Source organism: Rhincodon typus, chromosome 18, assembly GCF_021869965.1.
Source record: "Rhincodon typus isolate 14 chromosome 18, sRhiTyp1.1, whole genome shotgun sequence".
NCBI classification, from domain to species: domain Eukaryota; kingdom Metazoa; phylum Chordata; class Chondrichthyes; order Orectolobiformes; family Rhincodontidae; genus Rhincodon; species Rhincodon typus.
The window spans coordinates 35,105,452-35,120,431 of record NC_063349.1 but is presented as its reverse complement, the minus strand read 5'-3'; the positions used below and the strand labels follow the sequence as shown (position 1 = coordinate 35,120,431).

General features: G+C 40.0%; 1 protein-coding gene across 1 annotated transcript in view; it reads right to left on the bottom strand.

The window, feature by feature from the left end:
- Nucleotides 1–14,980, bottom strand: part of nup107 (nucleoporin 107) — a 50,824-nt gene that overhangs the window by 33,180 nt on the left and 2,664 nt on the right. Inside the window, exons 3-7 of the mRNA XM_048607877.1 lie at nt 13,913–13,993; nt 13,339–13,445; nt 11,466–11,619; nt 6,506–6,609; nt 3,546–3,673 (exon numbers count right to left, since the gene is read on the bottom strand). Coding sequence (XP_048463834.1) covers nt 3,546–3,673; nt 6,506–6,609; nt 11,466–11,619; nt 13,339–13,445; nt 13,913–13,993 — 574 coding nt within the window. The remainder of the gene's footprint in view (nt 1–3,545; nt 3,674–6,505; nt 6,610–11,465; nt 11,620–13,338; nt 13,446–13,912; nt 13,994–14,980) is intronic.

Here is a 14,980-nt window from a genome sequence, read left to right as displayed (position 1 = left end):
CTTACTGCAAAAATGCCATCCCCTATTCCCAATTCCTTTGCCTCTGCCGCATCTGCTCCCAGGATGAGGCATTCCACTCCTCAGACGACATGTCCATCCCGGGCCTTCTGCAGTGCCACAACGATGCCACCTGAAGGTTGCAGGAACAGCACCTCATATTTTGCTTGGAAACCCTGCAGCCCAAGGGTATCAATGTGGACTTCACAAGCTTCAAAATCTCCCCTCCCCCTACCGCATCCCAAAACCAGCCCAGCTTGTCCCCGCCTCCCTAACCTGTCCTTCCTCCCACCTATCCCCTCCTCCCACCTCAAGCCCCACCCCGATCTCCTACCTACTAACCTCATCCTGCCCCCTTGACCTGTCTGTCCTCCCTGGACTGACCTATCCCCTCCCTAACTCCCCACCTACACCACCTTCACTGGCTCCATCCCTGCCTCTTTGACCTATCTTCTCCTCTATCCACCTCCCCCTCTCTCCCTATTTATTTCAGAAACCCCTTCCCCTCCCCCATTTCTGAAGAAAGGTCTAGGCCCGAAACGTCAGCATTCCTGCTCCTCTGATGCTGCTTGGCCTGCTGTGTTCATCCAGCTCTGCACCTTGTTATCTGCCTTGCACAATATCAATGTCTCAGAGCCCTTATCAGCCAATTAATTACTTTTGAAGCATTAGTTACTGATTTGACAAAGGAAACAAATCAGTCAATTTGCACATTACAAAAGGAATGAAAATATCTGTTTTTTGTGATGTTGATTTAAGGATAAATACTGGCCAGGACAGCAGGGATACTTCCCCTACTCTTCTTCAAAACAGTGTTATTGGATCTTTTACATGCACCCAACGTGAAAGACAGTTTCTCAGTTAAATGTCTCATCAGGAAGACACAGCAGCTCTAATGGTACTACACCGTGGTAACCTAGGTTAGCATTCACAATCCTGGAGTAAACCTGAACTCTTGATCACTGAGTCAGAGACAAGAGTACTACCAAATGAACTACATCAGTCATACAAACATAAGACAACTCAAAAGAAAAAGGTAAAGTTGCCATAGTCTTACCAGGACTGCTCTCTAATCAGAGACAGGTGGTGGTTTTAATTCGAGGATCACCAGGTCTCAGATGAGGATAGAGATTGAGAAGGAAGGTCAGCCATAGTAACCTCAGTGGGAACTGAACCCAAGCTGTATATTCACAAACCATGTGTTCAGCCAACTGAGCTAACTGACACCCTCCACAGCAAATGGCAACAATCATGTATTTCCTACATGACAATAATCGCTACGCTACAGAAGTACTTCACTGCTTCTGAAACACTTTGTGGCATCTTGTAAAGGCACTGTGCAAATAAAGTTCTTTCTTTTGTTATTGTGTGAAAATATCTGCCCTATAAATAATGAAATTTGTAGGACAATTTTCCAATCAATAGTAGCTGATAATGGGAAATGGGGTCATCGGAACATGAAAGCAATTTCTTGAAAATATAAAGATTGCTCACAATTAGACAGCAAAATGTTTATTGATTTAAATGCAGGCAAGTAGTATAGCTTGGACATGGTAATATTTCATTGATTACTCAAACCACTTCTGCCATTTTATAAGTGTGGTGTGGAGATGCCGGTGTTGGACTGGGGTGGACAAAGTCAGAAGTCACAAGGCGCCAGGTTATAGTCCAACACGTTTATTTGAAATCACAAGATTTTGGAACGCTGCTCCTTGATCAGGTGAAGTGCAGGTGCATTGATACAAAAGCTTGGTGATTTCAAATAAACCTGTTGGACTATAACCTGGTGTCATGTGAATTCTGACTTTATAAATGGACACAGATGCTAAAGAGTGCCTTGTAAACGCAGGTCAATCTGGCAGAGTTCTTTTTAAAATGAAAGTTTCTGACTATTTAAAATGGAAACGTCAAGTAAAACATTCTCTTTCTAGCTCAGAGGACAGATAAAAACTGAAGCATGGAGAACAAATCCAGAGGCCTTGTCATTCCATACGAAATACACGGATCTTGTAAATTTCATGGGAATATGCAGAAAACATGTATAAGTATGGTTTGGAATGTTAGAAGTGCTAAGATCATAAGACAAAGGAGCAGAAATTATGACATTCAGCCCATCGAGTCTGCTCTGCCATTCAATCATGGCTGATAAGTTTCTCAACCCCATTCTCCCTGTAATCTTTGATCTCCTTGACAATCAAGGACTTACTTATCTCGGTCTTAAATATACTCAATGACCTGACCTCCACAGCCTTCTGTGGCAATGAATTCCATGGATTCACCACTTTCTGGCTGAACAGGTTCCTCCTCACCTCCGTTCTAAAGGGTCTCCCCTTTACTCTAAGGTTGTGCCCTCGGGTGCTAGTCTCCCCTACTAATGGAAACATCTTCCCAACATCCATTCTATCCAGGCCTTTCAAGATTCTGTTCATTTCAACTGGATCCCCCCTCATCCTTCTAATTTCCCATCAAGTACAGACCCACAGTCCTCAAACTTTCCTCATACGTTAAGCCTTTTATTCCTGGGATTGGATCATTCGAATGAACCTCCTCTGGATGCGCTTCAGGGCCAGTACATCCTTCCTGAGATCGGAGGCCAAAATTGCTCTCAATATTCTAAATATGGTCTGACTAGAGCCTTATACAGCCTCAGAAGTACATCCCTGCTTTTATATTCTAGTCCTCTCAAAATAAATGCTAATATTGTATTTGCCTTCCTAACTACTGACTCAACGTGCAAGTTAATCTTAAGAGAATTCTGGACTAGGACTCCCAAGTCCCTTTGCACTTCAGATTTCTGAATTTTCTCCCCATTTAGAAAATAGTCAATGCCTCTATTCTTCCCACCAAAATGCATGACCTCACACTTTTCCATGTTTCCCACGATTATAATCATACAATAGAGCAAAGAAGGTTGTTATTCTTCACGTTTGATTAAACAAACCAAAGACTACCCGATTCTCAAGCAAGTGAAATTTCTACCACTGCACTTATTTCTGGTCTTGAAGCAGTTTGTTTTTGATTTTCATTGCACAACCTGAATAGAGATCCAATACCATGGCAGAAATCCATCACACAACTATTCAAAATACATGCACAAATTATAAAGGTATCCATGATAGTTGAAATAAAATGCATTATGCCAGTTGAAGTGCAGTACAATAAACCACAGCAAAAATAAACTGTTTCTGCTTTTATCCCGAAACTCTAAAAGCAATATTAAAAAAATTAGAATCCTTAATGACAGACCTTGGAGGATAAATGACTGAACTATCAGTTTTATCTTTATTGACAGAATTTAATTGGTTGTTAGCATTCTGTGCAGTAAGACAGAAATATATCACATATACAAATTAAGATCTGTAACACATTAGTTTACCTATTCCATAAATGCAAATTGTGTGCAACCAAGCAAGGCAAAAGGCTGCAAATCGTAAGTGCAAGAGGGTAACATGAGCTTAAGTAGTCAACGAGAAATATGATGCAGCAATAATATGAAAACGCATTTTATTTTGTTCATAACAGTTTTGTATTAACATTGAATGTTGTACCTGTAAAGAGATCCAATTAAACGCCAGGTGACCATTTCTTGCTGAAGGAACCAGAGAACACTAGCTGTTTTTGAAAATTTCTGTTGCCCAGGAGTTGCACGGTTTACAATCTTCTTAAGTATATTTACCTGAAACAATTGAACGTTTAGAAGCGCTTTTTTTTCAAATGTGCATTGTTCATCTCTATATATTTACATCTACCCAAAAGCTTTAATCAAAATTAGAATATACACAAAGTTATGCAAGGCTAGATTTCTCCTTGCACGTCACATTTTTAAGAACTTGAACTACTACCTAGTTGGAATAATCAAATCAATCACAATGTTGCTATTTATCTTTATCCAGTCCCAAAGCTATGTATTCCTTGAATAACAATCACCTATTCACAATTGCTGTCTGGAGACCATAAAGAGCCAAAAGTTAACCATTGCGCAAAAACCGAAAGAACTGCAGAGGTTATAAATCAGAAACAAAAACAGAAGTTGCTGGAAAAGCTCAGCTGGTCGAGCAGCATCTGTGAAGTGAAATCAGAGTTAATATTTCGGCTCCGGTGACCCTTACTCAGAATACATGCAGTATTCTTAACTGAGAAATCAACCTGTCTTAAAATTATACCAGGCAGTTCACACCACCCAGCAATGTTGGTAAAGAAAAGTATAAGAGGCAACTGGAGTTAAGTTATAAGGACATAGAATTCTCATAGCAGTTAATTCAATCGGTGTTATTAGCAAAGACAAATATTGTAAATTTATTAAACTTGGATTTGTTATCAATAGAGGTACTACCTGCTGCACATGAGCAGAATATAAAATTAATGTATGTATCATTTCTAGGAAACCAATGTCCTACATTTAAGGGAAAGCAATTTGCCTCTACATTTGCAGTTTGGACCTGACAAGTTGAGAATGTTTGATTAAGAACCCCAGGGTTGTGAAATATTAATGCAGTAAGTTTTTTTTTAAAACTACAAAAGGGTACTGGATAATTAAGACCATGATTACAAGATGAAAAATCCATTCCAATACCAATGCCCAGTTGATAAAATATTGATCAGCAACCTGCATACAAGTCTAGTAGGAAAGCGCTGCTTTGACTGGGAAGACCCTTCAATGATCCAGCCTTATACATTCACTAAAGTGAGAAATTTTTCTGAAAGATACGCCTAGATTGTTCAGTTCACTCCACAGGATGATGGAAGATTCAGTTAAATGGCTATGAATGCAAACATTTTATCACAGTGGTTTCTGAAACAGTTTAAAAGGCACCCAAATGCATTAATAATTGCTATTAATAAATTAATTTTAGAATAAATAATTTTACTTGTTTATTTCCTATAAATCCATTTTGTAGTCGTAGCATACGTATGGTTTGACGTATACTATTAATTCAGTTGCTGAAGAGCTAAGAACTGCCACATACACCTAGGGAAAAATTCAATGATGAGGTTTGTTTTAGTTTCATTGCATATTGCACTAGATTACCACTTTTTAAAATTGCAAATGTCAGTTCAGATCACTTATAAAAAATGGAAAATGTCTCGAAAAGGAGATATCAAATCTTAAATCCACCCATAAACGGCAAGCTCTAGAGCAACTTGCATACTTTCTTCCACAAATTATACTTAATCTGCCTAACAGTTAAATTCTTTGAAAAATTAGAAAGAAGTATGAATAATTCAAGCTATTCATAAATTAACTAACTTGACAATAAAGTAACCCAGGAGTTAACAATAAAATTCTCATGATCCAAACAGTATATATCAGTCTTCTACATGAAGCCCCCCTCGTCCAACTTAATTATGATTATGAAAATTTAGTAATTTTTTTATTAGCACTACTTTAAGCAATTTTTGAACATAAATGGCCAAAAATCATGAGTGGTTTGACAGAAAATAAAAATAAACTATCAGCCCAATAATTCAGTTTGATAGAATCCAAATATAATGGATGCTGAAAATCCAAAATAAAAACAGAAAATACTGGAAATGCTGTGTAGGTCAGCCAGCATCTGCCAATCTGGAGTCTCACAATTGTAAAGGACGAAAAGAAGGTACTCAGCCCATTAAGTTTGTACCAGATCCTTGCAAGGTAATAAATAATTCCACTCTGTGGTTCTCTATCGATTCCTTTGCATTTCTTTCTCTTTCAGGTATTATCCACTTTGCTTTAGAAAGCTACAATTGAACACATCACCCTATTAGATAAAACTCTCTGAATCCTAACTTCTCCTGTAAATAACGAAAAGTTTTTTCTCAGAACACTCCTGGTCATTTTCCGGTTGTTTTGCAAAACACCTTAAAACATAAATCCTTGTATATCAACTCTTCAGCCATGTAAATCTACAAAATTCCTCCTTGGTTTGACCATCCCTTTCAATGTCTCATTTTTTCTAGAAATGCCCTGAAAACAGACAATCAAGTATTTGGTCACCTGTTTTAATATCTCAAGTGGCTCAGTGTTAAATTTGATTTGGGAATTGTTCCTGTGAAACATTTTGGTTCCCACCATGGCAGGTGGTGGAATTTGTATTCAATAAAAATATCAATTAGAGACTAATGATGACCATGAAACCATTATTGGAAAAACCCATCTGGTTCACTAATGTCCTTTAGGGGAGGAAACTTCCGTCCTTACCTAGTCTGGCCTCCATGTAACTCCAGACCCACAGCAATATGGTTGACACTTAACTGGTCTCTGTTAGCACTGTTCCTTTTCCATGGATGCTGCCTGACCTGCTTAGCATTTTTGGTTTCACTTCAGGCTACACTATCCACTTCTCCGTAACCTGCTCAGCTAGCAACATTGCCAAGATTTCAAAGAGCATTACAGATCTTATGGTTTCAGATGACGCATAGCACTCTCAGAAACAAACACAAACCACTTTATTTGCTGCAATTCATAACACAGAAGCATCTACTCTACCAAAAACTAGTTGCAGAAGCCAGGTTTTAAAAATCTTACCTGCTCCCTGCATTCGGCTTCATAAAGTGCGATCAAATCAAAGATAGCAGTAGATGAATGTGCTAAGAAAGATTCCAAAAACTTTGGGAACAAACTGGCTGAAGCTGTCAAAATCAAAGGTACAAAATGTGGAAAGCAGTTACTGGACTTTGAAATATAATGCACTATACATGCAAATTATATGGTTGCTGTCACCAAGTGCATTCAGACTTTTATATTCAATTCTGCCGACTCATTTTAGTTGCAAAATACCACTGGAACTTCTCACATTGCCTTGTTTTACAAACACTGAACAGCTTTTAATTATTTGCAAATGACACTAAGCTGGGTAGCAGTGTGTGCTGTGAGGTGGATGCTAAGAGGCTGCAGGGTGACTTGGACAGGCTGGTGAATGTGGATAAACGAGAGGTTATCCACTTTAGTCGCAAAATCAGGAAGGCTAATTATTATTTGAATGGTGACAGTTTAGGAAAAGCTGAGGTGCATCAAGACCTCTGTGTCATGGTGGAACAGTCGCTGAAGGTTGGCATGCAGGTGCAGCAGGCAGTGAGGAAAGCTAATGGCATGCTGGCCTTTGTACTGAGATGATTTGAGTATAAGAGTAGGAATGTCATACAGGATGAGGCAACACCTTGAGTATTGTGTGCAGTTTTGGTCTGAGGAAGGACATTCTTGCTATTGAGGGAGTCCAGCAAAGGCAGACCAGACTGATTCCCAGGATGGTACGACTGACATACGAGGAAAGGCTGGATTGTACAAATGCTTTTTGTACTCGCTGGAATTTAGAAGAATAGTGGGGGGGATCTCATTGAAACATATAAAATCCTGATGCAGGAAGAATGTTCCCGATGTTGGGCAAGTCCCGAACTAGGGGGTCACAGTTTAAGAATAACAGGTAAGCCATTCAGAACGGAGAAGAAGAAGAATTTCTTCACTCAGTTGTGAACTTGTGGAATTCTCTCCCACAGAAAGTTATTGGTACCAATTTGTTGGATATATTCAAGAGGGAGCTGGACGTGCCCTTGCGGCTAAAGGGATTAAGGGGTATGGAGAGAAATCAAGAATGGGATACTGAAATTGCATGATCAATATTGAATGGTGGCACAGGCTTGAACGGTTGAATGGCCTACTCCTGCACCTATTTTCTATGTTTCTATTTAAATAAAATTGATGGATTGTGTTTATGTGGTAATTTGAAGGAAGCAGCAATCAGAATATTGAATTCAGTCTTTACAACATATTTTTAAAGTATTTGTTTATGGACAGGCACAGGCAACACTTATTCTTCATCATCATTCTTTCCTGGGTGATGGTGCATTGCTTTCTTCAACCACATTGCCATACCTTCACCGACACCAGGCCATAATCTTAGATTTCCCTCCCAGTGATATTATGGGTGCACCTACACTACATGTAATCCATGTGTCAGTGAAGCTATGGCAATATAGCTCAAAGTCAGGACAGCACAAAACTTGGCAGGGAGCACTCGGTGGTGAAATTCCCACACCTCTGTTGCGGGTCACACGTTCTGTAAAAGCAGATTTATCAAGATGGTGCATTTTGTACATGGTAAACATTACTGCCAATGTGTCCTGGTAGTGGAGGAAGTGAATGCTTGAATGGTTTTTGGGGTATGAGATCAGTGGGCTGTTTTGTCCTGAATGGTACTGAGTTTCTTGCAGGTTGTTGAAGCTACACTCATCCAGGCAAATAAAAACGATTCCATCACACTCCTGACTTGTAGAGAACAGAGATAATAGCCACTGAATTCCAAGCTCTTGATAGTTATGGTGGTCCAGTTGTTTCTATTCAAAGGCAATGACACACCTTTTTCTTATAGTAGTGGGTAATTACTTGTTACTGATCAACACAAGCCTGAAGGATGTCAAGTTTTGCTTACATGCAAGCGAAGATTGCTTCATTATTTAAGGAGTTGTGAAAAATGTTAACACTAAGCTGTGGAGTCAACCCAATAGATGTCGCACTGATCTTGTTCCAGGATATATATGTATGCTCAGCTGTGTAAAAAAAATTGCAGAAACTGCACACAGCAACTGAATTCTTCAGGGAACGTTAGTTATAACTGGAAGGAACGTCTCCTCTTCTAACCTTCTGGTATCTATTTCTGAATCAGCTCAAGGTAGTCGGGATAGGACACTATCCTGAGAAACTACCACAGAACTGTCCTGAGGCTAAGTGGACTGTAAGAAACAACCATTTCCCTTTCTGCTAGGAATTACATCAACGAGTGGAGAGATCCCCCAGATTCCCATCATTTCAATTTTGTTAGGGTTCCTGGCAAAACTGAAGATTATTGTTGAAAAAGTGCTCATAATACTGCCTATGACACTATCCATCACTTTTCTAATGATCAAGTGTTGATTATTGGATAGGTTGGATTGGTCCTGCTATTAGTGTGCAGCTGCTTTTAATGGACAGAACATACTGGGCCAATTTCCGGCATGGTTTGGCAGGTTTCAGTGTAGTATAGTCTTCGGTACATCAGCCTGGATATTGGCAGGGTCTGCTATATTTAATACACAGAAATTGTTTCTTGATATTATGCTGAATGAACTAAATTCACTGAAGACTAAGATCTATAATGCCAATGACCTCATGAGGAGACCAAGAGGTTCATTCATTCGGAATTTCTCACTGAGGATGTTCAGAAACAATTCTGCCTTGTCTCATGCATGCAAATGCTGAGTTCCACCATTTCTGAGAACGGTCACTGAATTTCAGTTTTCAGTTATTTATTTAACTACAAACTACCATGCATAACTAGATGTGGCAAGACTGAAGCGTTTTTACATGATCAGCTTTTTATGGTTTCACTTAGCTCTTTCACAGCATGCTGCTTCTGCTGTTTAAGATGTATATAATCCTGTGTTATAGCAGAACCAAATTAATATTTCATTGTTAGCTGTTTGCCATGTACCTGGTACGCACCAAATTGAATCACACTTGCTCCCCTGGCTTGATGGCAATGATAGTAAAGATATCTTGAGCAATGAGGTTACAGAATACAGTGGAATACAGTTCTGCTGCTGATAAAAGATAGCACATCAACAACTCAGTTTTGAGTTCCTTCGACATTTCTGAACACACCCCATTCAGCATGATGATAGCATCACAATACAGCGCGAAGGCAGGACCTCATCTCTACAAGGACTGTGCAACAGCATTCATCCAATACAATCATGGACAAACGCAGCTCCAACAAGGAGACTGATAAGAATGTGATCAAGTCAGTTTTTCCCTCACCACTTGCCCCAGTCAGTCTTGAACGGCTCAGATCAACAGTGATGTAACTGAACCAATCCCATTGATGTACAGTGAAGTCCCTACCAGAGTGCACTGTGTCCACTTGCTACCCTCTACTCTTCCCAAGACCGCAAAGTCATGAATACAACCCAGTCCATTACACAACCCAGCCTTCTATCCATTGATTCAATTGATACTTTATGCTGCCTTAGGAAAGCAATTAATATAATCAAAGACACCCTCCACAGGTACAGTTCCCTCCAGGACACCCTCTTCCTTCACCCCCAACAGCTCCCACAGCCCCACGGCACCTTGCCCTGCAACAAGCGAAGGTGCAATGCCTGCACATTTACCTACTCCTTCCCCAGTATCCAAAGGCCTAAACAAACCTTCCAGGTGAAGCAACACTTCACCTGCACATCCCAGAATCTAGTCTACTGCATTCGCTGCTCACAATGTGGTCTCCTTTACATTGGGGAAATGAAGCATAGACTGAGTGACCGCTTCGCAGAACATCTACGTTCTGCCTGCAAAAAAGACCATGAACTTCCAGTTGCCTGCCACTTTAACACATCACCCTGTTCTCTGGCCAACATCTCTGTCTCTGGCTTACAGCAGTGTTCCAGCGAAGCTCAATGCAAGCTGAAAGAACACCCTATTTTCTGCTTGGGGACCCTGCTGCCTTCCGGACTCAATATCGAGTTCAATAATTTTAGGGCCTAAACTCTCGCGTGTCCTAGCCCCGTACCCAACACACCAGGCCTTGTTATCACTTGGTCTACCATTACACACTACCTATTGTTAGTCACTAACAGTCCCTATTAAGAGTTTATCACCCTCCTAGCCAGATCATTATCAACTCCTTTGTCTATCCTACTGCTCTTCTCTCCCTTCAGGCTCTATCATTTATCCTATCGTTTACTCCCTACCCCAACTACCCCCTATTTTCTGCACATAAGCCAACATTTTCCCAGCTACCATCAGTTCTCAGGAAGGGTCACTGGACCCGAAACGTTAAGTCTGATGTTTTCTTCACAGATGCTGCCAGACCAGCTGAGCTTTGCCGCAACTTCTGTTTTACAGCATCTGCAGTTCTTTCAGTTTTTATCTAAGCAGGGTAACTTGGTAAAACAGTAACAATGTATAATCCCAATTGAATTTTCGCATAAACATTCTCAGAACCTGCCAAGAATCAAAGCATTTCAACTAAATCACTGAAATGTTTACTATATTATAGAATGCATAGCCATAATGCAAGTGCCTTGCAAGGATTTCACACAGAGGCACAAAGTAGTCCTGATACACTTATCCCCATTTCAGTAAGTTGAGATGTAATGCTCAAGAAAAGAAATATTGATTCTATACCACACCAATGGTGGACTGACACTGCGAAAGTGATTCCACTCAAGGTCCCTTCAAATAGAATGGAGATTTATATTAAATGAAAACTGAAAGAACTACGGATGCTGTAAATCAGGAACAAAGACAAAGTTGCTGGAAAAGCCCTGGAAAAGCTCTGAGGAAGGGTCACCAGACCGGAAACATTAACTCTGTTTCTTCCTTCACAGAGGCTGCCAGACCTGCTGGGCTTTTCCAACAACTTTGTTTTTGTTGGAGATTTATATTTCCTAGACTACCCATCCCCATTTGATGAATCAATGGTACGTACAAGTTTATGGTCAAGCCTATTTCTCACCAGTTAATCCTGGATCATCCTCCCTTAACATGACTGCACTAAGAGTCAAGTCTTCTGAAAAACTTCTCATTGATTCAGCTGTGGCTTTCATGCTAGTCCTCTGCTGAGTGAAAATAGATGAAGCAGTGTCCTCTGCATCTTCTGGGATATATTGCTACATAAAATGTTTAAAGAGTCAAAAAGCAGAAAGCAATTTTTAAATCATTCTTCCTTTTGGCCATTAATGATAATTCAGAACTTTAACTACTAGTAAAGGATAGTTATCATTCCAGTTTCATTTAACAGATGTCAAAAAGAAAGTAAACTGCATTTCTCCACTCCGATGTGTGCTGGATAGATTTGTGAGGGGTAGATCATGCCTCACAAACCTTACTGAATTCTTTGAAGAGGTGACCAAACACATGGATGAAGGTAGAGCAGTGGATGTGGTATACATGGATTTAAATAAGGCGTTTGACAAGGTTCCCCATGGTAGGCTCATGCAGAAAGTAAGGAGGCATGGGATGGGGGAAATGTGGCAGATTGGATTCAGAATTGGCTGACCCTTAGAAGAGAAAGGGTGGTAGTGGACAGAAAATATTCAACATGGTGCTCAGTTACAAGTGGTGTACCACAAGGATCTGTTCTGGGTCCTCTTCTATTTGTGATTTTTGTAAATGATTTGGATGTAGGAGTGGAAGGATGGATTAGCAAGTTCGCGGACGATACGAAGGTGGGTCAAGTTGCAGATAGTGCAGAGGGCTGTTCTAGGTTACAAAGGGACATTGATAGGATGCAGAGGTGGGCTGAGAAGTGGCAGATGGAGTTTAACCCTGAAAAGTGAGAGTGATTATTTTGGAAGGACAAATCTGAAAGCAGAATACAGGATTAACGGAAAGATTCTTGGCAGTGTGGAGGAGCAGAGGGATCTTGGGGTTCATGTCCACAGTTCCCTGAAAGCTGCCACCCAGGTGGATAGAGTTGTTAAGAAGGCGTTTGGTGTGTTAGCGTTCATTAATAGAGGGATTGAGTTCAAGAGCCGTGAAGTTATGCTTCAGCTATACAAAACCCTGGTTCGGCCACATTTGGAGTATTGTGTCCAGTTCTGGTGGCCTCATTACAGGAAAGATGTGGAAGCACTGGAAAAGGTGAAGAGGAGATTTAACAGGATGTTGCCTGGAATGGAGGGAAGGTCTTACGAGGAAAGGTTGAGAGAGCTAGGGCTTTTCTCTTTACAACAACGAAGGATGAGAGGTGACTTGATAGAGCTGTACAAAATGATCAGAGGTATAGGTAGAGTGGACAGCCAGAGACTTTTTCCTAGGGTGGAGGTAGCGATTACGAGGGGGCATAGTTTTAAAGTGAGTGAAGGTAGATATAGGGGAGATGTCAGAAGTAGGTTCTTTACTCAGAGTGGTAGGGCATGGAATGCATTGCCGGAGAGGGTAGTGGAGCTGGCCTCATTAGGGGCATTTAAGCAGCTATTAGATAAGCATATGAATGATAGTATAAGGTAGGGGTGGAGGTTAGATAAACCTTAGGTTTAGGGTAAAAGTTCGCCACGACATCACGGGCCGAAGGCCCTGTACTGTGCTATACAGTTCTATGTTCTATGTTAGGACTCATGAATTCTGATACAAGTCAACTTTTAATGACATGACATACTAGTGATCGTTCCGGTCCTAAAATTAAGTTTTAAGTGTCAAGGTTCATACCATCTAAAGAAAATTCAAGTTGACAATATAGAAAAATATATACTTTAGCTTTCTCATTCTCTCTTTTTCAATCCCATCTGCATTTTCTAATCTTTGCTACTACAACCATTTACATTTTTGATTTGGTTTCAAAGAAGCGAAACAATGAATAAATTTTGGAATTAATGTTTTATTCTTACCAAATATGTTTCTGGTATTGTAGGTACAAGTAGAGATGGTTTGATTGATCCTAAAATTGATGACACATCCGATTGTTTTAGAGGACAGATTCGAGTCTGTGGTGTATCTGTAATACAAACCAGAAATTAACTTCAATAACTAGCACGAATGTCTGTATCTTAATTTGAAAATATACAAATTTAAGTAATATTGTAATGGAGTAAATAAAGTCAGGATTGCACAAGAGATCAGAATAGAAGGAGTTTGCAAAGACAGGCAAGGGATAAAGGAATCTGAAATGAAAAGGAAAATTTTTGAAATTTCAGATATTTTGAACTGTTAGATTAGCGAGCACAGGGCTAATGTACGAAGAGAGTTTAGAGAGGGGTATGAGTCAGCAAGCTTTGGATAAACTCAGGTTGACAGAGTCTATACTGTGGGAGGCCAACAAGGAGATCTTTGGCATAGTCAGGTCTAGAGGCACATCAAGGCTTCAGCAGATGTACTCAGAAAAGGGTGGAAACAAGTGATGTTACAGAGTGGCAATAAGCAGTCTTACTGGTTCAAAGGTTAGTTATCTTAGTCAATACTTACAGAAGTCTTGGAATATATGAGCTGTAGCTCGAGTAGCTGATGGCAGATGTAAGCTGGAAACGCCTTTAGTGTGCTTCAGTACTTCGAGAGAATAAGTTAAGTGAAGTTGGATCTGATAGTTCACAAACAGTCATCACTTCTTTCCAGCAAATCTTTATTAGTACTTGTTCTACGTCAGTACCAGTCTTCCCAAATTAAAACACTAATGATATTCAAACGGCTATTCTTCAAAACTGCTCCACTGCCCTTGCATCGATACTTTCAAAAGCTGTTGACCATGATGTAATTATTCATCACCTCAAATGGTTCATTGAGACTGCAGCACAGAAACAAGCCCTCAAGTAAAAGCAAAATACATTGGATGCTGCAAAACTGAAACAAACAGAATATGGAAAACCTCAGCACAGCTGACACCATCTGTGGAAGGAAAATTAGAGTTAATATTTTGAATCTGATATGAATCTTGTTCAGTGTTTCCTGACTTACAGCTAGCTGACTATCTATTTTTGCAACTACCTCAATTTCAAAGACTCATGATTAAGGTCAGAAGATATCACGCAGCGTCTTAACTAAGGTCTGTTGCAAACTTAATATATCCGCCGATGTATCTGTTGCTCTTCCTTCAAAGGATTCAATGAGTTTGATGACATTTTTCCCTAACATGCTGTAACGCTTCTTCTAGATTGTACATAACTTGTGTCTTTAACTAAAAAGGCCATTATTTTTTGCTTATATTTCCCTTGACTTGTTCCTATTTTCCTTAACTATGAAAGCAGCATGGTCTTTTCACTGGCAACCTTGTCCACATTTGAAGATGTGCTCTTCAACTTTATGAATGTGTCATTCAACCGTACAGATTAGCGGTAGGTACAATGTCATTTCAATAGACTCTCTAAGTCCAGCATTCTCTCTTAAAAGTCACCCTCCAACACTATGTTCATAGAAATAGATCCTTTTATGCAGATTCTTATCCCAGTAACAAAAGTGCTCTGTTTGTGCTATATTAACAGTTTTGTTCATCCTCTGGCCTTTTCCTTTGAGGTTCCTCAAAGCTCTATCTTCTGTCCC